This window comes from Staurois parvus, unplaced genomic scaffold (assembly GCF_062004578.1).
Source record: "Staurois parvus isolate SC_StPar_1 unplaced genomic scaffold, SC_StPar_1.0 ptg000580l, whole genome shotgun sequence".
Lineage (NCBI taxonomy): Eukaryota > Metazoa > Chordata > Amphibia > Anura > Ranidae > Staurois > Staurois parvus.
In genome coordinates, this window is record NW_028318376.1 from 1,864,980 (window position 1) to 1,890,658 (window position 25,679).

The 25,679-nt window shown below is 42.6% G+C and overlaps 1 protein-coding gene across 4 annotated transcripts in view; it reads left to right on the forward strand.

Moving 5' to 3' along the window:
* CBLB (Cbl proto-oncogene B) overlaps positions 1-25,679 on the forward strand; it is a 263,546-nt gene that overhangs the window by 67,230 nt on the left and 170,637 nt on the right. For all 4 annotated transcript variants that reach the window (XM_089692244.1, XM_089692245.1, XM_089692243.1 and 1 more), the window contains exon 2: positions 3,337-3,587. In XM_089692244.1, coding sequence (XP_089548370.1) covers positions 3,337-3,587 — 251 coding nt within the window. The remainder of the gene's footprint in view (positions 1-3,336; positions 3,588-25,679) is intronic.

Below are 25,679 nucleotides of genomic sequence, written 5' to 3' on the forward strand. Positions count from 1 at the left end.
CCTCTGAATCTTTCACAATATTTGAGACTGAAGATAGTCTGTTTTTACCACTTGCCCTCCAGAGGATTTACCCCCCCCCCCCCTTCCTGACCAGGCCATTTTTTGCGATCTGGCGCTGCGTTATTTTAACTGACAATTGTGCGGTCATGCAACGCTGCACCCACATTAAATTTATGTCCTTTTCCCCACAAATGGAGCTTTCTTTAGGTGGTATTTGATCACCTCTGCGGGTTTTTTTTTTTTTTGCGCTATAAACAAAAAAAGACCAACAATTTTGAAAATATATATATTTTTGCTATAAAATATATTCGGTAAAAAAAATTAAAAAAAACTAATTTTGTCATAAATTTAGGCCAAAATGTATTCTGCTACATGTCTTTATTAAAAGAATCCCAATACGTGTAAATTACCGTATTTGCCGGCGTATAAGACGACTGGGCGTATAAGACGACCCCCCTACTTTTCCTGCTAAAATGTAGTGTTTGGGCTATACTCGCCGTATAAGACTACCCCTCTTCCAATGCACACCAGTGGGAGGAATAGTGCCCCATCATTGATGTCAGTGGGAGGAATAGTGCCCCATCATTGGTGTCAGTGGGAGGAATAGTGCCCCATCATTGGTATCAGTGGGAGGAATAGTGCCCCATCATTGGTGTCAGTGGAGGAATAGTGCCCCATCATTGGTATCAGTGGAGGAATAGTGCCCCATCATTGGTATCAGTGGGGGGAATAGTGCCCCATCATTGGTATTAGTGGCAGGAATAGTGCCCCATCATTGGCATTAGTGGCAGGAATAGTGCCCTATCATTAGTATCAGTGGAGGAATAGTGCTCCATCATTGGTGTCAGTGGGGGGAATGGTGCCCCATCATTGGTATCAGTGGCAGGAATGGTGCCCCATCATTGGTATCAGTGGCAGGAATAGTGCCCCATCATTGGTGTCAGTGGGAGGAATAGTGCCCCATCATTGATGTCAGTGGGAGGAATGGTGTCCCATCATTGGTGTAAGTGAGGGGTGGAATAGTGCCCCATCATTGGTGTCAGTGGGGGGTGGAATAGTGCCCCATCATTGGTGTCAGTGGGGGGGGGAATAGTGCCCCATCGTTGGTGTCAGTGGGGGGGGAGGAATAGTGCCCCATCGTTGGTGTCAGTGGAAGGAATAGTGCCCCATCGTTGGTGTCAGTGGGAGGAATAGTGCCCCATCATTGGTATCAGTGACACCAATGATGGGGCACTATTCCTCCCACTGAGACTTGCTGACCCTGTTCTCGTATGGTGCTGCTGCAGCCAGCATATGTGGTTGCAGCAGCACCTCTACACAACACTTACCTGCTGCTCCGGCACTCAGTTTTCGCGGGGCCGCTCGGCTCCGCCCCCTCGCCGGTGATTGGCCGCCTGTGTGCCTTTCCTGAGCTACAGTTCTGGCGGCCAATCACCGGTGAGGAGGCGGAGCTGAGCAGCCGCACGAACATCCAGTGGCCGAACTGAAGGAGACGCCGCGCTTCCTGGACCGGATCGTCGTGGGACTGGATCCAGGTAAGAGACATCAGCCCCTGCAAACCCCTGTACTTAATGCCGCAGCCCCCCTAACATGTGTACCGGCGTATAAGACGACCCCCGACTTTTGAGAAGATTTTCAAGGATCAAAAAGTCGTCTTATACGCCGGCAAATACGGTAATTGGTTTATGTGAAAGTTACAGCGTCTAGAAATGGCGGTGTGTATATATACTGGAATTTTTTATTTTTTTTTTTATACTAGTAAAGCCGGCGATCAGCGACTTATAGCCGGACTGCAGTTGGCATTCAGACACTGGGGGGGGCAGTGAGTAACTGTCACGGACATCCCCAGTGACACTAATGCAGTGATCAGTGCTAATAAAAACCACTGACGCTATACTAATGACACTGGGCAGGATGGGGTTAACATCTGGGGCGATCAAAGGGTTAACTGTATGCTGTGTTTTACTAGAGAGGCATGCTGTTTGGTATTTATCTGCTTTCTCAGAGCAATACAAAGCAGCATGCTGGAGCTGATGGGAGAGATCTGTATTGTTTACATGCAGACCTATCCTCTGTCAGTGATAAATCTGCGATCGCTGGGTGCTGGTGGGGAACCACCAGCTGGGATCTGGTGATCAACAGCTGTAGCCGCCAATGGCGGCACGGGAATACAAAATCACACATACATGATTTTGCACAGCCCTGTAGCAGTAGTTCTGCTATAGGGCGGTCGAGAAGCAGTTAATATCAGAGACCTGCACTAGTAGGGCCTGAATATGTAATGAACAATATGGCTGCTCCCATATTTCTTTGTCATAAAATAGTGCACACATATATCTCTATAACCTCATATATATGAATGAAAGCATCTAATGTATGAGATATGCGCGGCACTATTTTATGACATCTCTTTTGTGCGTGGAAATGCATGTAAGTGTCAAAGGCACTGGTATACACAGGAATCTGAGGAGTCATTTGTTGCACTGAAGTTTTATTTGTACCCACTTCTTTATAATTGCAAACTATAGAAACAAGGCTATTTTGACTTGATTTCTACAATTTTTTTTCTTTACATTGACGTAGCAAAAAAAACAAAATAAATAGAATAAAAAAATTAAGGAGCCTGCAATCTCACTTTATTTCATAGACTAAGCCCCAGTTCACATTTATGCAAAATGGATGCATTTTGAACTGCATCCATTTTGATTGACATGTGAACATGCAGCCTTTTCAATGGAGCCAGTTCACATATGTGCAGGTCGGCGTTTTCAAAAATAGAGCCCAGTACGATTTTGAGCCTGGTTTCCAAAGTCATACAGTCTGACAATTCGCACCTGAACCACTGAATAAAGTTGCACCAGAGGAGGCTGAAATCACACTGTCAAAACCAGCCTGCACATACAGTATGTGAAAGTGTGCTCCATGTAGAGTTCTTCGATCTGCTTGGGCACTTTATTGGCCTATACAGAGGTATTACCTTGTTCAGAGATATACTGGGTTAGACAGAAAAGGCTTGTGCAGAGTCTCGGGTATGTCTGTACTGCTTCTATTTTAAGCTTGTCCTTGACTGGAGGTAAATTAGATGTTACCTGGTTCTTGTCACCAAACTTCTTTTCATTGGAAGAATAAATTCATCAACGTTTAAGAATTGTGTAGGCATCCCGATGCTAGCCTGACATTTAAAATCTTTTTTCCCCCATATGTATGTGAATTACTTAGGACTATTTAGGCCATAAATGGCTCAGAAGAGTTTGTAATCTAAAGACCCAGTCATGTTGATGATTTCCAAACTCATTCAGAATGTAAATGTTTATGTTTTTATTTTATTTTTTCCAGGTAAGATTATGCCAAAGCCCCAAACTTCAGCTGAAGAACAGCCCTCCATACATACTTGATATTTTGCCTGACACATATCAACATTTAAGACTTGTTTTGAGCAAGTATGATGACAATCAGAAGCTTGCACAGCTGAGTGAAAATGAATATTTTAAAATCTACATTGACAGTCTAATGAAGAAATCTAAAAGAGCAATAAGACTTTTCAAGGAAGGAAAAGAAAGAATGTATGAAGAACAGTCACAGGAAAGGTAAGCAACCATTTCTGTTCTCTATGTAGCAACTTTAATACAGAGAAATGACATGTAATGAGCTTGTGAATTGTCAGTAAACAACACAAATGAAGCTGTTGGATATCAGCTAAAATCTATTGTAACTCTGTCTGCGGACATCGCTTTAGAGCCCTGCCTGGCAGTGATGCCTTTCTCTATATCACTAATTCCATTCTCCTTAGAGTTGTGAGAGGGGGTCTGCTCTGTTTCTTTCAGTATGGGGAAAGCCGTCTGTATTTTACTTCTGAGAGCATTCATTAAGACTATAGGCTTTCCAAAAGTGTGCTGTGCCAGACAAAGTGAATTAAGTTTCAGGATAAAGTGTTAAACTTGGAGCAACTGTTATCGCCACTGGGTGTGTTTTTTTTTTTTTTTTTTTTTGTAAAGTATATAGAAAAGCCCAATAGGCTTTGTGTATTAATTTGAGTGAAAATTGCATCTGTGCATGTTGCTCCCTGCATTGGGTTTTGTAGCAATTCAGTTAAGCAAGGACAAAGATGATTTAGGATTAGAATCATATAGGGCCTTGTTTTTTATAAAGTGCTTTACTTGCTTATTTTGCACAGGTAAGTTGTTTCATTATTTTCTTTAACCCCCCCTGGAGGTATTCCTGAGTGTAGCTCGGGGTTACGTTTCAGTACCAAAAGCGGTAACCCCGAGCTACACTCGGGATTACCCTGCATCGTTGCTCTGGGATCCCTCTTGCACTCACCTTGTCCTTCGCTCCCGTGATGTCCCCCCTGCAGTGTCTCTGGCCAATGCCAGCATCCGTCTTCCAGGTTCCATTCCCTGCGAGCGTCGGGACGTTAGAGGGACGGAACCGGCGGGAAATTTAAAAAAGTTAAAAAGTGACATTCACTAAATACACTAAAATCACATAGTATAACATTACTGTATCAAAGCATTTCACATACATTTTGTCCCTAGTGCTTTGTCCTGTGCCCTGCCTGCATTTTTACTGTTCTTTCTGCCTGGAAACTGAGAAATGTCCATGGCGTTCAAAAAGCGTCCCTTTAGGTCAAAAGCAGTTTTAGACCGGCTAGAGAACAGTGACAGTAAATCAGAACTACTTGCAGAATTGAGTGATAATGATTTGTGGGGAAATTCGTCATCAGACACTGAAAACGATTCTGCGACTAAGCTCAGTGATATGCGAACTTGGCGCTCTATTTCAAATTTCAGTGTTTTTGGTTTGATTACATTATTGAATAACTATTATTATTATATTATTTTTTATTATTATTATTATATTAAAATTTATGATTTCGGGTTTCAAATTTTATCATACCCGGGATGTTTACTAGACTCTTGTTCGAACAGATTTCAGTGAGTTATTCCTAAAAATTACAGGCCTACAATAAAAAAACAACATATTTCAATGCAAAAAAATGTACCGCATTGAGCACAGAAATATTGACATAATCAGATTGCTAAGAAGTTTAAACCATATGCTTAACAGGTAGAGTCTTTCGATAGCAGAAACGTTATAAATATTTTCTGCTAAAAGCATTACCTGTCTGCTAGCAAATTTGTATTATCCATGCAGTTGACTGCAGCACAGTATACAGTTCCATCCCATTGCTCTGCGTGTATAACATGCCGAGAATGGAGTCGCGTGCCAAGTTAACATAACTGTTGTTGGCATGTAGCACTAACGAGAATGGAGGCTGAAATTTCAGACATCACTGAATGATAGCACGTTCAAAGGTAAGTATACTGTGCATACAAGATAGCAAATGCTAGCTGGCCACCATCCTGTTTACTTCCACTTTAACCGCTTCCCGACCACCCTATAGTAGAAATACTGCGGCATGGGTGCGCAAAACCACGTGTGTGTGTATATACTTTGTGTGTGTGTGTGTATATGTATATGTGTATATGTATATGTGTGTATATATATATATATATATATATATATATATATATATATATATATATATACATACAGTGAGGAACAGAAATATTTGAACACCCTGTGATTTTGCAAGTTCTCCCACTTAGAAATCATGGAGGGGTCTGAAATTCACATTGTAGGTGCATTCCCACTCTGAGAGACAGAATTTAAAAAAAAAAAAAATCAGGAAATCACATTGTATGATTTTTTTTAAAGAATTTATTTGTCTTGCACTGCTAAACATAAGTATTTGGACACCTGAGAAAATCAGTGTTAATATTTGGTACAGAAGCCTTTGTTTGCAATTACAGAGGTCAGACATTTCCTGTAGTTCTTGACCAGGTTTGCACACACTACAACAGGGATTTTGGCTCACTCCTCCACACAGATCTCCTCTAGATCTGTCAGGTTTCAGGGCTGTCACTGAGCAACACGGAGTTTCAGCTCCCTCCAAAGATGTTCTATTGGATTTAGGTCTGGATACTGGCTAGGCCACTCCAGAACCTTGATATGCTTCTTACGGAGCCACTCCTTGGTTATCCTGGCTGTGTGCTTCGGGTCGTTGTCATGTTGGAAGACCCAGCCACGACCCATCTTCAATGCTCTGACTGAGGGAAGGAGGTTGTTGCTCAAAATCTCACAATAAATGGCCCCTGTCATCCTCTCCTTAATACAGTGCAGTCGTCCTGTCCCCTTTGCAGAAAAGCACCCCCAAAGCATGATGTTACCACCCCCATGCTTCACAGTAGGGATGGTGTTCTTGGGATGCAACTCATCCTTCTTTTTCCTCCAAACACGACGAGTGAAGTTTAGACCAAAAAGTTCTACTTTGGTCTCATCTGACCACATGACTTTCTCCCTTGCCTCCTCTGGATCATCCAGATGGTCATTGGCAAACTTCAGACGGGCCTGGACATGTGATGACTTGAGCAGGGGAACCTTCTGTGCAATGCATGATTTGAAACCATGACGGCATAGTGTTCTACCGACAGTGACATTTGAAACTGTGGTCCCAGCTCTCTTCATGTCACTGACCAGCTCCTCCCTTGTAGTTCTGGGCTGATTCCTCACCTTTCTTATCAGTGATACCCCACGAGGTGAGATCTTGCATGGAGCCCCAGTCCGAGGGAGACTGACAGTCTTTAGCCTCTTCTATTTTCTAACAATTGCTCCAACAGTTGATCTATTTTCACCAAGCTGCTTGGCAATTGCCCCATAGACCTTTCCAGCCTTGAAGAGGTCCACAATTTTGTCTCTGGTGTCTTTTGACAGCTCTTTGGTCTTGCCCATGGCAGTAGTTGACGTCTGACTGACTGTGGGGTGGACAGGTGTCTTGAAAGAGCTCAGACAGGTGCTAATAAGTTAGATTAATGAGTGGAGTAGAGGTGGACTTTTTAAAGGCACAGTAACAGGTCTTTGAACACCTAAGAAACAGGCTCTCAAATACTTATGTTCAGCAGTGCAAGACAAATAAATTCTTTAAAAATCCTACAATGTGATTTCCTGAATTTTTTTTAATTCTGTCTCTCAGAGTGGGAATGCACCTACAATGTGAATTTCAGACCCCTCCATGATTTCTAAGTGGGAGAACTTGCAAAATCGCAGGGTGTTCAAATACTTCTGTTCCTCACTGTGTGTGTGTATATGTATGTATATGTGTATATATATACGTATGTATGTGTATGTACAGGTGAAACTAAAAAAATTAGAATATCGTGCAAAAGTTCATTTATTTCAGTAATGCAACTTAAAAGGTGAAACTAATATATGAGATAGACTCATTACATGCAAAGAAAGATAGTTCAAGCTGTGATTTGTCATATTTGTGATGATTATGGCTTACAGCTCATGAAAACCCCAAATCCACAATCTCAGAAAATGAGAATATTGTGAAAAGGTGCAATATTCTAGGCTCAAAGTGTCCCACTCTAATCAGCTAATTAAGCCATAACACCTGCAAAGAGTTCCTGAGCCTTTAAATGGTCTCTCAGTCTGGTTCAGTAGGAATCACAATCATGGGAAAGACTGACCTGACAGTTGTGCAGAAAACCATCATTGACACCCTCCATAAGGAGGGAAAGCCTCAAAAGGTAATTGCAAAAGAAGTTGGATGTTCCCAAAGTGCTGTATCAAAGCACATTAATAGAAAGCTATGTGGAAGGGAAAAGTGTGGAAGAAAAAGGTGCACAAGTAGCAGGGATGACCGCAGCCTGGAGAGGATTGTCAGGAAAAGGCCATTCAAAAGTGTTGGGGACTTTCACAAGGAGTGGACTGAGGCTGGAGTCAGTGCATCAAGAGCCAACACACACAGACGGATCCTGCACATAGGCTTCAAATGTCGTATTCCTCATGTCAAGCCGCTCCTGAACAACAAACAACGTCAGAACCGTCTTGCCTGGGCTAAAGAAAAACAGACCTGGTCTGTTGCTCAGTGGTCCAAAGTCCTCTTTTCTGATGAGAGCAACTTTTGCATGTCATTTGGAAACCAAGAACCCAGAGTATGGAGGAAGAATGGAGAGGCACACACTGCAAGATGCTTGAAGTCCAGGGTGAAGTTTCCACAGTCTGTGTTGATTTGGGGAGCCATGTCATCTGCTGGTGTTGGTACAGTGTGCTTCATTAAGTCCAGGGTCAATGCAGCCGTCTTTCAGGAGATTTTGGAGCACTTCATGCTTCCTTCCACAGACGAGCTTTATGGGGATGCTGACTTAATTTTCCAGCAGGACTTGGCACCTGCCCACACTGCCAAAAGCACCAAAACCTTGTTCAATGACCGTGGGATTACTGTGCTTGATTGGCCAGCAAACTCGCCTGACCTGAACCCCATAGACGATCTATGGGGCATTGCCAAGAGAAAGATGAGAGACATGAGACCGAACAATGCAGAAGAGCTGAAGGCCGCTATTGAAGCATCCTGGTTTTCAATAACACCTCAGCAATGCCATAGGCTGATAGCTTCCATGCCACGCCGCATTGAGGCAATAATTACTGCAAAAGGGGCCCAAACCAAATACTGAGTACATATGCATGCTTATACTTTTCAGAGGTCCGATATTGTTCTATGTACAATCCTTGTTTTATTGATTGCATGTAATATTCTAATTTTCGGAGATTGTGGATTTGGGGTTTTCATGAGCTGTAAGCCATAATCATCACAATTATGACAAATCACGGCTTGAACTATCTTGCTTTGCATGTAATGAGTCTATCTCATATATTAGTTTCACCTTTTAAGTTGCATTACTGAAATAAATGAACTTTTGCACGATATTCTAATTTTTCGAGTTTCACCTGTATGTGATTTAACATTTCCAGGTAGGGGTCGCACGCCCTACCCGAGCCTCCATTTGCAGCCGCAGCTGTCAATCACCGGGTCCCAACCGGTGATTACCCGCGTGGCGCATGGTGATTACAGACGATCACTGACGGGGAGGATGGCTGCTTTGTTTACTAACAGTTCTCCCTATCGGCTAGGGCACTCTGCTCTGGATGGTTATGCACAGCTATCTAGAGCAGTGTGCTTGTAGTGAGGCACACACCCCACCACCTAGTAAAACACTCCCAGCTCACAATTAACCCTTTGATCACCTCTCATGTTATTCCCTCCCTGCCCAGTGCCATTAGCACAGTGTCAGTTTTTTTTTTATAGCATTAATCCCTGTATTGGTGCCACTGGGGATGTCAGTGACACCAAGTCAGTTTCCCCACAGTGTCAGAATGCCTCCCGCAGTCCCTCTATAAGTCGCTGATCGCCACCATTATTAGTTAAAAGGGAGAAAAAAAAAATTCCAGTATCTATACCACCATTTGTAAATGCTATAACTTTCACGTAAACCAATTCATTTACACATATTGGGATTTTTTTTTTTTAGCAAAGACATGTCGCAGAATACATTTTGGCGTAAATTTGATTTTTTTTTACTGGACATGTCTAACCGCTTCTGCACTGCCCTATAGTAGAAATACTGCTACAGGGTGGTACGGGTGCACAAAATCACAGACGTATACGTTATTCGCACTCCCGAGGTTTTCGCACCCTTCCCAGATAGCATCAGATTGCCTGTAGGTACACCAATAATCACATTTAACCCCTTGATTGCCAGGAACACGCTCACATACACAATAAACCTCCATTAGATCATTTCTAATAAAGCTCCATTGCTAGTATTGTGTCTAAACGGATCAATATCTTTGATCAGATCAGCACTATACCAACATTCACATTAGTATAATGTCCCCAAAAATGCAGCGTTAGCGGGATCAGCCCCGGCACCTGCCAGCACCTGCGTTTAGTGCCTTCACTTACCCCCCTAGCAATTGCAGTGTCAGTAGGTCACGGTCACTTGATACATTACACACAAACCCGCAGTGTTCGCAGAACCAGGCCTGATCTCTGTTAGCACATGCCGGTAACTTTTTGCAGCGGTTCAAGCAGTCCCTGACAGCCAGGTGCTCTTTTTCCCATGAGTCTCACTAGGTACCTATAAATTTAGTGGCCAAAATGTCAATGGAAAGGTACTCTAGTGAAGGGGCTTACAGGATTCTGAGCATGTCAGATTAGAGCAAAGGGGAAGACTCACTGACACAATCAGCCTCAGAATACGAAGCTGTAGACAGCAGCAGCACCCTGACAGATAGCTCAGATGATGGAGAAGAGGTCCCTGTTAAGATCAGGCGTACCAGAAACCGTTCCCAGGTTGCTGAGATGTTGCAATCGTATGATGACTCTCATATGCAGCAGAGTGCTAGTACTAAGCTGGTGTGGTGGCGAGCACAAGTAGTGTCCCGCAGCCACCAAGAAATCACACACAGGCCCATAGAACCCCTAGTATCCTTTTGGATGTGCTTGCAAATCCCGATTGGTAGCCCACAAATTCTTTGGCACCCGTATTTCCCCTATTCACTGCCCACCCATAATTCAGGTGGAAACGGCAAATTTAAATATTCCCCTTGATTTTTTGGAGCTGTTTTTGAAGGAAGATTTGTTTGCATTGATTGTGGATCAAAACAATTTATATGCACAGCAGTTTATCGCCGCCAACCCAAATTCAAACCTTGCCAGACCATTCGCATTCTTTTTTTTTTTTTTTTTTTTTTGGGCCTAACCCTCAACATGGGCATTGCTAAAACAAAAAATGAATTGCGGTTGTATTGGTCCACAGACCCGATTCATAATATGCCCGTGTTCTCTGCTGCCATGGCCAGGCATATATATGAGAATATAATGTGTTTTTATGCATTTCAATGACAACACGCTCTATCGTCCTCGGGGTGATCCTGAATTTGACTGGCTCCACAAAATTCGGCCCCTTGTAAATCACCTTAACCAAAACTTTGTAGATATCTGTACTCCCTAGCAAAACATCTGTGTTGATGAGTACCTCATTAATTTTTCTGGCCGCCTTGCATTCAAACAATTTCTCCCCAGCAAGCGTGCCAGATAAGGGGTCAAGATATATAAGACCTGTGCGAGGGCAACAGGCTATTCATAGAAGTTTTGGATTTACGAGGGGAAAGTCATGTGAAGCCCCCCGAATGCACAGACTACATGCGGAGCAGTGGCAAGATAGTTTGATACTTGATCATCCTTTTTCCATATGGGGTACCACTTATACGTGGACAATTTTTATTTAAGCGTGCCACTATTTAGACATTTGTACATTCTTGGAATTGGTGCATGTGGCACCGTGCGACCTAATTGCCGGGGTTTCCCCCAACAGCTTGTAAATACCCATCTTAGAAAGGGGGAAAAAGCCTGCATGAGAAATGGGGATGTCATTCGCCTACAGCACTGACTTGTTTATTCTGACAGCAACAGGGTCTTGCTCTCAGAATATACATAAGTAGGTGTGTGCAGTGCTGTTGGATGAGATTTTTCATCCGCAGTTTAAAAAAAAAAAAACATATATGCCGAAGCATGGCAGCCTGGGATGGCCAGTGGCTGGATGGCCCCTATGCTTCGGCTTATATATTTTATAATATTTTTTACAACTTTTCATGTGTGCCCACCATTAGAAGTGGGTAGATGCAGGGAAGTATATTCTGACAGTGGGCATACCACACACTTTTCTTCTGGCAGAGATTTCTTCTCTTTTTTTCATTCAGCCCACCGGCTGCATTAAAAAAAACAAAACATGGCATATACACCCAACAAGGACCAGTGACGTACTAGTACATCACTGGAATTTGAGTGGTTATACCAGGATGATGCAGCTGCAGGCATCATCCTGGTATAATTTTTTTCAGCTGGTGATCGGGTTTCATGTAAAAGCAATCCTAGTGGCTAATTAGCTGCAGTATTGCTTTTAAAACAGCAGGAGAAGATGCCCCCACTGCCTTCCAGGGCATTCTCGGGCAGTTCCGTTCCATCGGAGGAACCTGAAAATGCAGCTGGTGTCTCTGCCAGCTGACCATAGAGCTGATTGGAGACCGGAATGGTGCCAAACATCTCTATAGACTAAGAAATCGGAAGCTTACGAGCATTTAATCACTTTAGTTTTGCAGGATCTAAACAGCGCCATTTGTTTATTGGGAAAGCATCTGATCACACCGATCTTGGTGAGATTAGATAATGTAAGAGCAGAGGAAATATCTAGAGTCTGATAGACCCCAGATTTCTCAGTAAAAGAATATATGACAATGCCAATGGAAGTTATAAGGGATATTTGCATTCCCTGTGATAGCATTAAAAGGGATTAAAAAAATGAAAGGGACAGTGTAAAAAATTATTAAAAAAAATTAAAATCACTTGCAAAAAAAAAAGCACCCTACCTTCCCCTTTGCCAGTATGTAAACAGCGGTTGCACCATGCATGTGAGGTATCGCCGCGAACGTCAGATCAAGGGCAGCAATTCTAACACTAGACCTCCTCTATAAATCTAAAATGGTAGCTTGTAAAGGCTTTGGAAGCGTTGCCTATGGATATTAAAAATGTATGCAGTTTGTCGCCATTTCACGGGGCATGCGCAGTGAGCCCCGTGAAAGCATGTCATGTTTGGTATCTATTTACCTCGCATACAATCATCTTCCTTATAATTTTTCAAAATAATTGGCCAATATATTGTGTTTTTGTGCATTAAAAGTAAAAAAAGCGTATTTAAAAAAAAAAAAGAATTGCGTTTGAAATATCGCTGCATGAGTACTATGTGACATAAAAAATTGCAGCACCCACCATTAGTGTGTCTGCTTTAAAAAATATATATAATCTTTGGGGGCTAAAATTAATTTCCTAGCAAAAAAATACAGATTTTTTTTCATGTGAACAAAAAGTGTCAGAAAAGGCTTGGTCTTCAGGTGGTTAGAAGAGTGAATGATGTGTGACTTAAATTTCTAATGCTGGGCTTAAAATGCCCCCACCCCCCAAAATGACCCCTTTTTGGAAAATAGACACCCTAAACTATTTGCTGGGAGGCATGTTAGGTCAATAGAAGAATTTTTATTTTTTTTACCACAAGTTTTTGGAAAATGACAAAATTATTTTTTTTTTACACAAAATTGTCACTTAAATGATTTATTGCTCACACATGCCATGGGTATATGTGGAATTACTCCCCAAAATACATTCTGCTACTTCTCCCGAGTATGGGGATACCACATGTGAGACACTTTTTGGCAGTCTAGCTAAGTACAGGACCTTAAAATCCAATAAGCACCTTCAGGCTTTTAAAGGGCTTTTATTCCTCATTACACTTCCTGACTACCTATCACAGTTTCTGAGGCCCTGAAATGTCATGATAGTACCAAACCCCCTAAATAACCCTATTTGGGAAAGTAGACACCCCAAGGAATTTGATAAGATGCATGGTGAGTATTTTGCAGATCTCGTTTGTTGCCACAAGTTTTTGGAAAATGAAGAAAAAAAACAAAAACATATTTTTTCTTTTGTTTTTTTTTATATTTCAAAACCTTGTGAGAAAAAATGAGATCTGCAAAATACTCACCATGCCTTTTTTAAAATTCCTTGGGGTGTCTATTTTCCAAAAAGGGGTCATTTGGGGGGGGGGGGGGGGGGTTGGTGCTATCCTGGGATTTCAGGGCCTTCGAAACTGTGATCGGTAGTGAGGAAGTGAAATGAGGAAGTGAAATACTCACCTTCAGGCTTTCAAAGTGGTCATTGAATTTCAGGCTCATGTATGTGGCTAGGCTCCCAAAAAGTCTCACACATGTGGTATTCCCATACTCGGTAGAAGTAGCAGAATGTATTTTGTGGTGTAATTCCACATATAGCCATGGCTTGTGTGAGCAACATAGCATTTAAGTGAGAACTTTGTGTGGGGAAAAAAAAAAAAGTTTTTGTAATTTTACAAAAACTTGTAGAAAAAAAATAAATCTTCCATGGATTCAATATGCCTCTCAGCAGATAGCTTAAGGTGTCTACTTTCCTAAAAGGGGTCATTTGGGGGTGTTGGTACTGTCCTAGTATTTTAGCACCTCAGAAAGTAAAAGCTGTGTAAATTCCATTATCTATACCATAGTTTTGTAGACGCTATAACTTTCACACAAAGCAATCAATATACACTTATTGGGATTTTTTTTTACCAAAAACATGTAGCAGACTACATTTTGGCCTGAATTTATGACAAAATTTTAGTTTTTGGAATATTTTTTATGACAGAAATGAGAAAATGTTTTTTTTTTTTAAATTTTCGGTCTTTTGTTTGTTTATAGCGCGAAAAATAAAAAGCGCACAGGTGATCATATACCACCAAAAAAAAAGAGCTCTATTTATGTGAAAAAAGGACACAAATTTCTTTTATGTACAGTATTGCATGACCGTGCAATTGTCCGTTAAACTAGCGCAGCGCTGTATAGCAGAAAATGGTGTAAATTGCAGTATCTATACCATAGTTTGTAGACACTATAACTTTCACACAAAACAATTATTATACACTTATTGGGATTTTTGTTTTACCAAAGACGTGTAGCAGAATACATTTTGGCCTAAATTTATGACTAACTGAGTTTACTATATATTTTTTATAGCCGAAAGCAAAAAAAATCAAAAATTTTGAAGAAAAACTATATTTTTTATTTATAGCACGAAAAATAAAAAGTGCACAGGTGATCAAATACCACCGAAAGAAAGTTCTATTTGTGTGAAAAAAAGATGGGTTAGTGGTTAAAGCTATCTAAACCCTAAACCTCACTGCACTGTATGCATGGAGGAACAGTGTCACCCTAGACTGCTCTCCTGATTTGGACTACCATTACCTCCTCTTCTTATGTCATCTTATCTCTAGTACATAGTGGGAAATTGCTTTTGTAGTTTACAGAAGATAGCAGAGAAAATTGATAACATTGTTTGAGATTTTGAATCGGAATCAAAAGGTATTTTGAATCAGAATCAAAAGGTATTTTCTCTGCACTTGCAGAGAGTGTACTTAAGCTGACCATACATGGATCGAAATTTGTATAGTTTAGCAGGGACCAGCTTAATTTCGATCCTTGAACTGCCGCTGGAGTTAAGCAAAAGATGGTCTACCAATCAACTTCTGTACAATCCCACTATTGGAAAATTACCTCTCGATCAGCACTGCAGCTATAGGTTATAGACTGCAGTGCTGTTTAGTTCATTCTGATGGCAGGAGAGTCTCCCTACATTCAGAATACAATGGCACAGCTGGGAGGATTCCCCATGCACACATTCACTCCCCATTGGTTGATCAAATTAAAGCAGACTTGTCTATGGCCAGCTTTAGTCTTAAGGGTGTATTCACACCTACAAATGTGCCCCACATAGATTACATGTGAGAACCCCAGCTGGGGTTCCTGGCCATTAGCTGTGGGAGCACGCTCCCTTGAAAGCACTGGAAGGCTGTCTGCTCCAGCAGCTAATCATGGCCGCTTGCATGTATTCACTCATGCAGTGATCATCTGTGATTGATCAGCCCTACATTTTGTCCAAAAGGTAGGCAGTGTTTGATAAAAAGAGCATAACTTGAGAGAAATGACACAAGGGGCTTGCTGGACTAGGTTTGTGTGTGTAAATATGCATGTATCGTTTATTGGTGAATAATAACAAATAAAGTACCACCTGTAATGCATTATAAAGGCACATGTGACCTTTATAAATGCATGCCATCACATTTATACAGTAAATAGGGCACACAGCCCCGTGTTATTTGTTTATTTCTGACATGTAAAGAATAACAGCAGAACCCATTCAGGTGGAGGACTGTGTCAGTGACAGTTTATCCTACTGCCACTTCAGGCTCATCAGTTAGTTAATGGATAACAGAGATGTCTTTCACAAATACTGCAGCTCAGTGCTGTATCTAGCATCATAATGTACATGGTTAAACTTCTGGGCATTTTTTTAGCTTGCTGAAAGCTAGATTTATGAATGAATGACAGCCTAATTTATTATAAAAATGATTAAAGGCTATCCCAAACACTGCTACACATGATAATGCTTCGCAGTAGTGCTTACATCACTGGTTGGAATGAGGTATTTTTCATATTTGCCCCAAACAAAATTATTGCGCACTAATACTCAATAATTTCACCTCTGCACCAGAGGCCGAATGGGCGTTAAGGGCGTAGATATCTATGCAGTTGCTGCACCACCTGCTCTATGCAGCAGCTGCATTTATAATTATGCCCCTGTAGCCCATTTGGGGGGGGCTGAGCTTTGCCTCCATAACTCCATATTGGCAGGGATCACATACCTAAAGAGTTCCCCACACTCCTCCATATTTGCATGGATTTGATCCCTGAACTTTGTCCCCCAGACTCCTCCATTTTGGCAGGGATTTCATGCCGAAAGAGTTCCCTGATCTTTGTCCCCAGAATCCTCCACACTGGCAGGATTTTCCATGACTGTTTTGCTGATCACATGACCGGAATCAGGATTGATGTACATATAACTTCATAAAATACTTTTGTGAAGCTTAACGTATTCTGTAAATGGAATTTTAGATCAGAGTGTAATATGGCTATATATGTTGAAAGATTAAAGTCAGTATGTTTTTCTGTTTTTGTACAATATGAATAATTCTTACAACTTGCATTCAACATGTGGAAAATTTAAAATACCAGCAGCTTTCTGGAGTCTTGAGTAATACCCATCTGTAAAATAGATCTGAATTATAAGGAGATAAGATTACTCAGGCAGCCATAGAAAGCATGTTTTTGGGTTGGAACTTTTGTGAAAACGTCAGAGGGGTTGCATCTGGGCTCCAGCTGGACACACTGATTGAGAGTATGACTTTTGAAAAATGTGTTGTATCTGTGTTTATAAAAGATGTGATTTATATGGGCAGCACAGTGACTAAATGGTTAGCACTTCCGCCTGGCAGTACTAGGGTTGTTGGTTTGTGAAAATCAGAAATTGAGTGTATTTTTTACTTTGCCTGTTAAAATATGAGTAAAATCAAGTTGTGCAAGGAATTTGGTTAAAAAATAAAAAGAAAGAAAAGCGAGTTTTTCCAAGGAATAGATTGCGTAAACTTGTGGTTATAAAATTATATGAAATCCATTTCCTCTAGGAACTGTGTTTTTGGCTGGATGAGCAACAGCTTGCATATAGTTCATGGTATACCCAAGCTGGGCTACTTTTGGGTTGCAGGATTGATAGACTGTTCTTAAATGCTAGTTCTCATGTCAATTAAGTAATTTACCTATGCTTTACCCAATTTCATTCAAATATGCTTTTGCATTCAGGCATATTTTTATATATTTATTTTTGGAGAGTTAGGCGGTACATCTTGACCTTTCATTGTAATTCCCATATGCTAAAGGCCAAGTTCTCCTTTTTGATCATATTACATGTTTACCCATATTTAGGGTAGAACATGTTACTTGCTTCTAGGGGGGAACATGTACCTGCTCCTGCCCCCTCTACCCCAGACCCACCTTTACTGTCACTTTTAAAAACCGCGCTCTGCCCACAAAGCCATGTCATTCATTCACAGATTCCTCTGAGTGAATTAAAGTGGAACTGCACTGCATCTGAGTACCACAAACCAAAAATGCTAACAAAGTAATTTTTACTGTTGAAAACAAACTCCTCCATTTAACTGTCTCTATGCTTTATTTTGCTGAGAAATCATTTTTGAAAAACACCACCTCGCATTTCTGCAAGTGGCCATCTTGAATAAGGGCAAATGATTCATTTAACAGTTACTTCCTGAAATCCATCTGTACTTAGCTCAGGCATTGGCTGAGCTGAGAACCCTCTCCCCCCCCCCCCCCCCGAAGACTCCTGAAATGTACGACATCACCAGGAAGTAAATGAAGGAATGCAAAATAAAGGTTAAACATGTAAATGTTCTATACTTTTAGAAATAGTGAAGTTTGTACTTGTAGTTTCAGTGGGCTGTGGGGGGCACTGGTGAGTGCTCTCAGTCCACTGACGTGTTCCAGATTTCAAACAGGCAGCTCAAACGCAGGTTATGGACTGAATGTTGGAGGTCATGTTTTCAGGAGCCCTCATTACATCTGTGATCTATTGATTGCAGTTGAAGTGCTTTCCTGGCTCCTGCAAGAAAAAATAAATGCATGCATTTATTATTTTTTCTGTAAAGGTGAACCCAGCCTTTAAAGTGTAACTAAACCCTCCTGACTTCTTTTTGATTTGCAGGTGCCATGGTGCTACATCTGATCAGTTATGACACGAGCCATGTGATGGCTTGACTGTTCAGTTGAGAGCACAAGCACCTATGACAATTATCATTCACAGCATGCCTTGAATGGAATTGGTTTGGGAAGCCATTAAATCAATAGGTTTAGTTCTGTTTAAACCACTTGCTGTCCTTAGGATATGATCCTAACAATCATTTTGTAGAGTCCGCGATTGACTTTCGGATAGAAGTGATTTGAGTGGTTCTAAAGCTGCCCAATCACTTTTATGGGGCTTGGAAGGGCTTCCCACACAGTGTGCCCTTTTCCATCAGGGAACACTGGACCACTGTAAATAGTCGGGCTGGCTGCACACAGAGGTGATGGAGGAACATCCCTGACCTCCTCTGCAATTTATTGAAGCTGGAAGCGATAAATGCAAATTGAATATTTTTTTTTAAACTGTCATCTATGGAGATTTTTAGGTACTTCAGGAGAGAGAGAGAGGGAGGGAAGGAGAGGGAGAATATGAGAATATATCACATGAAACCTGACATGCGGGCGTTTATCTGGGAGACTCAGGGTGCAGACAATAGAAAAACTAGTCCACAAGACACCGCAATGAAGAATGATTCTCAGGGTGGCAACATGCGGCAGCAGAGGGCAGGTAGTCAACAGGGCCGTAAGTCTTCAGCACAAAGGGCAAAGGGTTCCAGACAGAATAGGGTTAAGTCCAGCAAACAGGCAAAGGGTTCCGGGCAGAATAGGGTTAGGTCCAGTACACAGGGCAAAGGGTTCCAAACAGAATAGGGTTAGGTCTAGCACACAGGGAAAAGTCCTTGGCACAGGTTGGCACTCTAGTACAGCAGGGCTTAGTCCAGAGCCAAAAGCACCAATACGGCCCAGGGAGTAGCAGGCTGCACACTGATACAGCAAAGTCTGGGGCACAGGGCAGCAATTCAGGGACTCACCAGCCAGCAGTAGCCTCAGCAGAGGAAGTCTAGGTAGATAGATATGTAGAAGGAGGTTGAGCGGGCAGAGGTCCTTCATCAACTCCTCTCGGGTCTTCGGAGGGCTGTGTGTCATGGCCGCAGCTTCAAGACTACACATGCAGCAGTTGACGGAAGAGCAGAGGGTAGAATAAAGTCCTGGTTTGCGGAAAGCCACACAGACAATGTAGAACTACTAGTCCCAGCTGTGCAAAAAGCAGATCTGTCTCAGCAGTTCAATGCATCCTAGCAAGGCCTGCAGCCATGAGCTCCTCTGTCCATCAGTGGCTTCAGCTCTGCATGTTTTCTGCCAGCATAGTGACATTATATTGTCCTTTCAATTCTACCAAACCAAGCACCCCTTGCCGACACATCTGGCTTTTCCCAGCTGCAGGACACCATGCTCTGTGCCTCCCACTGAGGTCAACCTCATCTCCCACCACCTGCATGCACAGGAACTCATAAATTTAATTAAGCAGACAAGCTGACTGCTTGACACACTTATTGATTTCAGCAAAACAACATAAAAATAAAATAATATTTCTGATCTCCGTCACAACCCCTCCTCCTTTTCCAAAACATGTACCTGCAAGAGGCCGTAACACGTCTTGTGCAAGGTACATATGTAGCAGTTCTTCAGCAGAACCATCTAAGTGTTCATATAACTGCTTGTTATCTGAGGGCCAAGTGTGTATTTGAGTCCATTCAAGCAGGGCATCATGTGAGTGTATGGAGATTGTTGGGCTATGGGCACATTTGAACCCCTGTAAGGACAATTTGGTCTACTGACATTATCTGTCCACCAAAGTGATGCCGTGGAGTTCTTCCTACCTCTCCAATGACAATTGGTCTGCATATGCCCCCTCTGTTTGCAGTTGTAACTTTGGGGCTGGTGTGCCCTCCCTGTATCTCTCCATTTGTTATGAGAACCACAGTAGGCTCCCTGAAATATTGGGTTTTTGGCAGGGATGACACGAGCCCTTACATAGGTAACAGGGTAAATACTTGATTAATGTGTGTCTGGCCTTAATTCTGTTCTAGCCTTTGGCTTCACTCCCAGAGAGTGGCTCTGGGTCACACTCCCCAGAAATTGACAATTAAGCTCTCCCAAATCATTCCCCAGCAGAATGTCAGCTGGTAGGCCTGGCATTACCCCAACAGAACAACGTTTTTACCCAGACCCGTAATCCAGATGAACCATAGCCCTGGGGATGCATTTCCTGGCACCCCCCACTAGTTCAATAGAAAAGCCAGGGTTTTCTTTGATCGCTGCGGGATTCAGTACACAGGGATCAACACTAGTCAGGAACGCACCTGTGTCACGGAAACCAATAATCTTTCTTCCTTCTATGGAGACCTCCTGCAAATGCTGCTGCCTCTTCTTGGGGTAGCTTGGAGTAAGTATACTCCTTGGGGGTGTCAGTTACTGTTTGAGGCATCCATTAACTTTGGGATGGGGAGAGGCTCTTTCCTCCTAGTACCAGCTGCACATCATGATCAAGGTGAGGGGTTTGGGTCTGGGGAGGGTGGATGTTCCATGGGCATCTAGCCTGGGGGTGCCCAGGTTGTCCACATCTGTAGCATGGGTGGTTCGAGGGTAACCCAGAGGGCTGGGGTTGGAGTGGCATTTCCTCAGAATCTGAGTACATGTCCACATAGTGCACCGGCTTAGGAGAGCTGGGCCTGAGAGTCCTTTCCTTAGCTGGTCAGCTGGCCTGCTAGTGACTGGTTTGTCCACAGCCAAAACAGTGTCTCTCTAAAGTAGGCCTGGGGGCACACTGTGGGGGGGGGGGGGGGGGCGGATTGTGTGAGAACGTTGGCCAAGGGGGTGGCACTGCTTGGGGACTCATCCGGCAGTGGGGAGGCATAGAGGGCTCTGATGCAGTGCTGAGCATCCTAGTAATTTGGTGGGCCTCGGCCGGGGGCTTCTTCCATTGTTGGTTAATCAGGAGTGCCTCATCTGCTAAGGCCGCCACTTCCACTAGGGTGGTGGGTTTCTGTTCTCGCAACCATTGCCTGAGCTCCAGGGCACTCTTGGAAAAAAAACTGTTCCTTCAGGATTGGCTGTATGATCTCCTCGGGGGAGGTTGCCTTCTCCCTTGAGAAACATCTTGAAGGAGGTCTCTGGGAGGTGGGGGCAGTCTGGAACTTGGCCTGATAAGACTCTGGCTATACAGCATAATAGTCCAGCACTGTCCTTTTTATATCCTTGAAGCTCCAACATTCGATAGGCCTCAGCAACCCCCCACCTCCCCATCTAGAAGCCTTACCACATGACGGGTCCAGTATGTGGGTGGAATCTCCAATAGTTCGCATTGATGCTCACAGTCCTGAAAGAACCCTTCCACATCTCCTGTATGTTCTTGGTAGGGCTTAAAGTCCTTCCTGGAGATTCTCTGGGCCTCTTGTACCACAGAGGCGGACACAGGAGCAGCTGCTCAGTTCTATGTGGTTTCCCACTGCCTTTTTTGCGGCTTTTCAATGGCCGCAAGCTTTCTTTCTGTGGTGGCATCCTCTCCCAGAATGGCCATCTCTTCCTCATACCATATGACCCAAAGACTCTTGCTGCCTGGGCTGGGGGGCTGTGGTTCGTTTTCCCTGGAGCACGTCTAACCCATGTTTGTGGCAGACTCCTCCTGCTGGCTGGCTTCCTCCAGCAACTGGACCAGCTGGTCCTTATTCAGTCCCCTGTAGTTGAGACCCAACACTTTAGCTGTTTCTTGAAGACTGTTTGCCATCCAGTGGCTATACTGTGGGGTCTCACTGTCCATGGTGTGCAGACTGTCATCAGCCATCTCGCGCACTCTCGTTCTGCTGCTGCCAACCAGTCATTTTTCCCCCACAAATAGAGCTTTCTTTTGGTGGTATTTGATCACCTCCTGAGTTTATTTTTTGCACTATAAACAAAAATTCTGAAAATTAAAACAATATTTTCTAATTTTTGTTATAAAAAAATATCCAATAAACTAAAATTTCGTCATAAATTTAGGCCAAAATGTATTTTGCTACATGTCTTTGCTAAAAGAAAATCCCAATCAGTGTATATTAATTGGTTTATGTGAAAGTTATAGCGTCTACAAACTATGGTATAGATACTGGAATTAACACAACTTTTACTTTCTGACTGCCTATCACATCACATTTCTTGATGTGCTAAAATGCCAGGGCAGTACAAACACACTCAAATGGCCCCCTTTCGGAAAGTAGACACCCTAAGCTATCTGCTGAGAGGCATGTTGAGTCCATGGAAGACTTTTTCAAAAAACTTGTGGGGGAAAAAAAAAATGTTTTTGTTTACACAAAATTGTCAATTAAATGATATATTGCTCACAAATGCCACGGGTATAAGTGGAATTGAACCCCAAAATACTTTCTACTACTTCTATAGAGTATGGGGATGCCACATGTGTGGGACTTTTTAGGAGCCTAGCCACATACAGGAGCCCAAAATCCAGTGACCACTTTGAAAGCCTGAAGGTGAGAAACTTCCTCACTACCTCCCCCCTCCCCAAATAACAGCTTATTGGAATGTAGATACCCCAAGGAATTTAATAAGAGGTGTGGTGAGCATTTTGCAGATCTCATGTTTTCTCTGGTTTTGAAAAAAATGTTTTCTTTTTCTTTCCTTGGGGTGTCTACTTTCCAAAAAGGGGTCATTTGGGGGGGGGGGGGGGGGTTTGTACTATTCTGGCATTTTAGGGCGTGAAGGTGCTTATTGGATTTTGGGGTCCTGTACTTGGTAAGACTGGCAAAAAGTCTCTCACATGTGGTATGCCCATACTCGGGAGAAGTAGCAGAATGTATTTTGGGGTGTAATTCCACATACCAATGGCTTGTGTGAGCAATATATCCTTTTTTTGTCATTTTCCAAAAACTTGTGGTAAAAAATAAATTCTTCTATTGACTCAACATGCCTCTCAGCAAATCGTTTGGGGTGCCTACTTTCCAAAAAGGGGTCATTTGGGGAGGGGGTTGTTATCTTGGCATTTTATGCATTAGAAGCTTATGCCACACATCACTCACTCTTCTAACCACCAAGCCTCTTCTGGCACTTTTTGTTCATGTGGAAAAAAAAAAAAATATATAAAAACATTATATATTTTTTTAAAGCAGATGCCCTATAGAATAAAATGGTGGGTGCTGCAATTTTTTATGTCACATAGTACTTGCGCAGCGATTTTTCAAACGCAACTGCTTTGAAAAAAAATCACCTTTTTTTTTTAACTTGAATGCGCAAGAACACAATATATCTCCTCTGCCCTTGCATCATCTGATATCATCAAGATCGGTGTGATCAGATGCTTTCCCAATTTAAAAATTGCGCTGTTTATATAACTGAAGTGATGAAATGCTCAGTTTCCGGTTTCTTAGACTATAAGGATGATTGGCCCCATTCCGGTCTCCAATCAGTTCTATGGTCAGCTGATGGAAATGCTGGCTGCATTCTTAGGTTGTAGAAAAATGGATCAGTAAGTAAAAAACCCACTAGGAAAGAAGTCCTCATGAGAACATACTGCGGCTTAAAACATTTATTTATTTTTATTTCAGGCACTTATATAGCGTTGTCAATTTACGCAGCACTTTACATATATATTGTACATTCACATCAGTCCCTAACCCTCTAGGGGCGTACAATCTAAAAAACATGTTTATTAACACTTTCGTGACAAAATACAAAAGGCTGTAGAACCCTACACTATAAAACCATGACAACATTGCCATACAGTAAAACACCTGTCCTGGGATCCCGGTCCACACCACACGAACCCACACAGGCACAGCACACTAGATCAGCAAACAAAATGAGACACCATGAGACCTTTTTTTGAGACCTAAATAGTGGAGTGCTTGTATAAAAATTATCCACGTATAAGTGTTACCCCATATGGTAAAAGGGTGACACAAAGTCTCAAACTATCTTGCCAATGATCCATATGTAGTCTGGCATCTGGGGGGAGGGGAGCGGGGGGCTCCACGTGACTATCTTTTCCCTTGTAAATCCAAAAATTACATGTATAGCCTGTTGCCCTCTCACAGGTCTTATACATCTTGACTCCATATCTGGCACGCTTGCTGGGCAGAAATTGTTTGAATGCAAGCGGTCAGAAAAATTAATGAGAAATTCACGAGGGGCCGAATTTTGTGGAGCTGGTCATAATCGGGTTCACCCCTAGGACGACAGAGTGTATTGTCATTGAAATGCATAAATCACATTATATTCTCATATCTATGCCTGGCCATGGCAGGAGAGAATACAGGCATTTGATGAATCGGGTCTGTGGACCAATACAACTGCTATTCATTATTTTTTTTTTTTTTTAGTAATGCCCATGTTGAGGGTTAGCCCCAAAAATTCTTTTAAATTTGGAAACCGTAATAGTTTTCCATGCAAATGGTCTAGCAACGTTTGAATTTGGGTTGGTGGTGATAAATTGTCCACAATCAATCCATACAGATCTTCCATGAAACACAGCTCCAAAAAAATCAGGGGGAGTAGTTAAATTTGCTGTTTCCACCTGTATTATAGGGTGGAAATTGAATGGGGGAAGTACGGGTGCTGCAGAACTTGTGGGCCGCCAATCAGGATTTGCATGCACATCCGGAAGGACACTAGGGGCTCTACGGGCCTGTGTGCAAATTCTTGATGGCTGCGGGATGCTACTTGTACTAGCCAGCGCACCAGCTGGTACTGCACTTATGGGACTCGCCACATCACCAAGTGATACTGCAGTGCCAGTATGAAAAATACCAGGATGTACTAGGCTGCTGGTGCTCGCCAGTTCACCAAAAGGTAGAGTACTGGCACTCTGCTGCATATGATAATTATCATGCAGTTGTACCACTCAGCAACCTGGGAACAGGGTCGGGTACTCCTGACCTTAGAAGGGACCTCTACTCCATCATCTGAGCTGTCAGGGTGTTGCTGCTCTCTACAGGTTCGTATTCTGAGGCGGATTCTGTCAGTGAGGTTTCCCCTTCGCGCTCACCTGTCATGCTCAGAATCATGTAGGCCTCTTTACTAGTGTACCTTTTGTTGGACATTTTGGCCATTACATTTTTAGGTACCTAGTGCGGCTCCCAGGAAAAAGAGCACCTGGCTGTCAGGCACTGCTTGAACCACTACAAAAAAATGACCTGCTGGTGCTAGCAGAGATCAGGCCTGATCTTACTAACCCTGCAGTTTTGTGTGCAATGTATCAAATGACAGAGATCTACTGACATTGCACTTGCTGTGGGAGAAGGGGGGGGGGGGTAAGCATAGGGACTAAACACAGATGCTGGCTGGTGCAGAGTGACCCTGCTAATGCTACATTTTTGGGGACACTATACTATTGTGAACGCTGATATAGTTCTGAACTTCACAATGATATATTGATCCGTTCAGACACTATACTAGCAATGGAGGTATATTGTGCATGTGAGCATTTTCTTGGCAATTAAAGGATTAAATGTGATTAATGATTTAGTGGCGGGCAATATGACACTCTCTGGGAGGGACCCAGGAACTTTTTGAAGGAAAAAAATTTGTACACTGTACTAATGACACTGGGGACAAGGGGGGTGATCAGGGGGTTAAATGTGAGCTATCGGTGCTTTTAGTGTGTGTGTGTGTGTGTGTGTTGCTTTGAC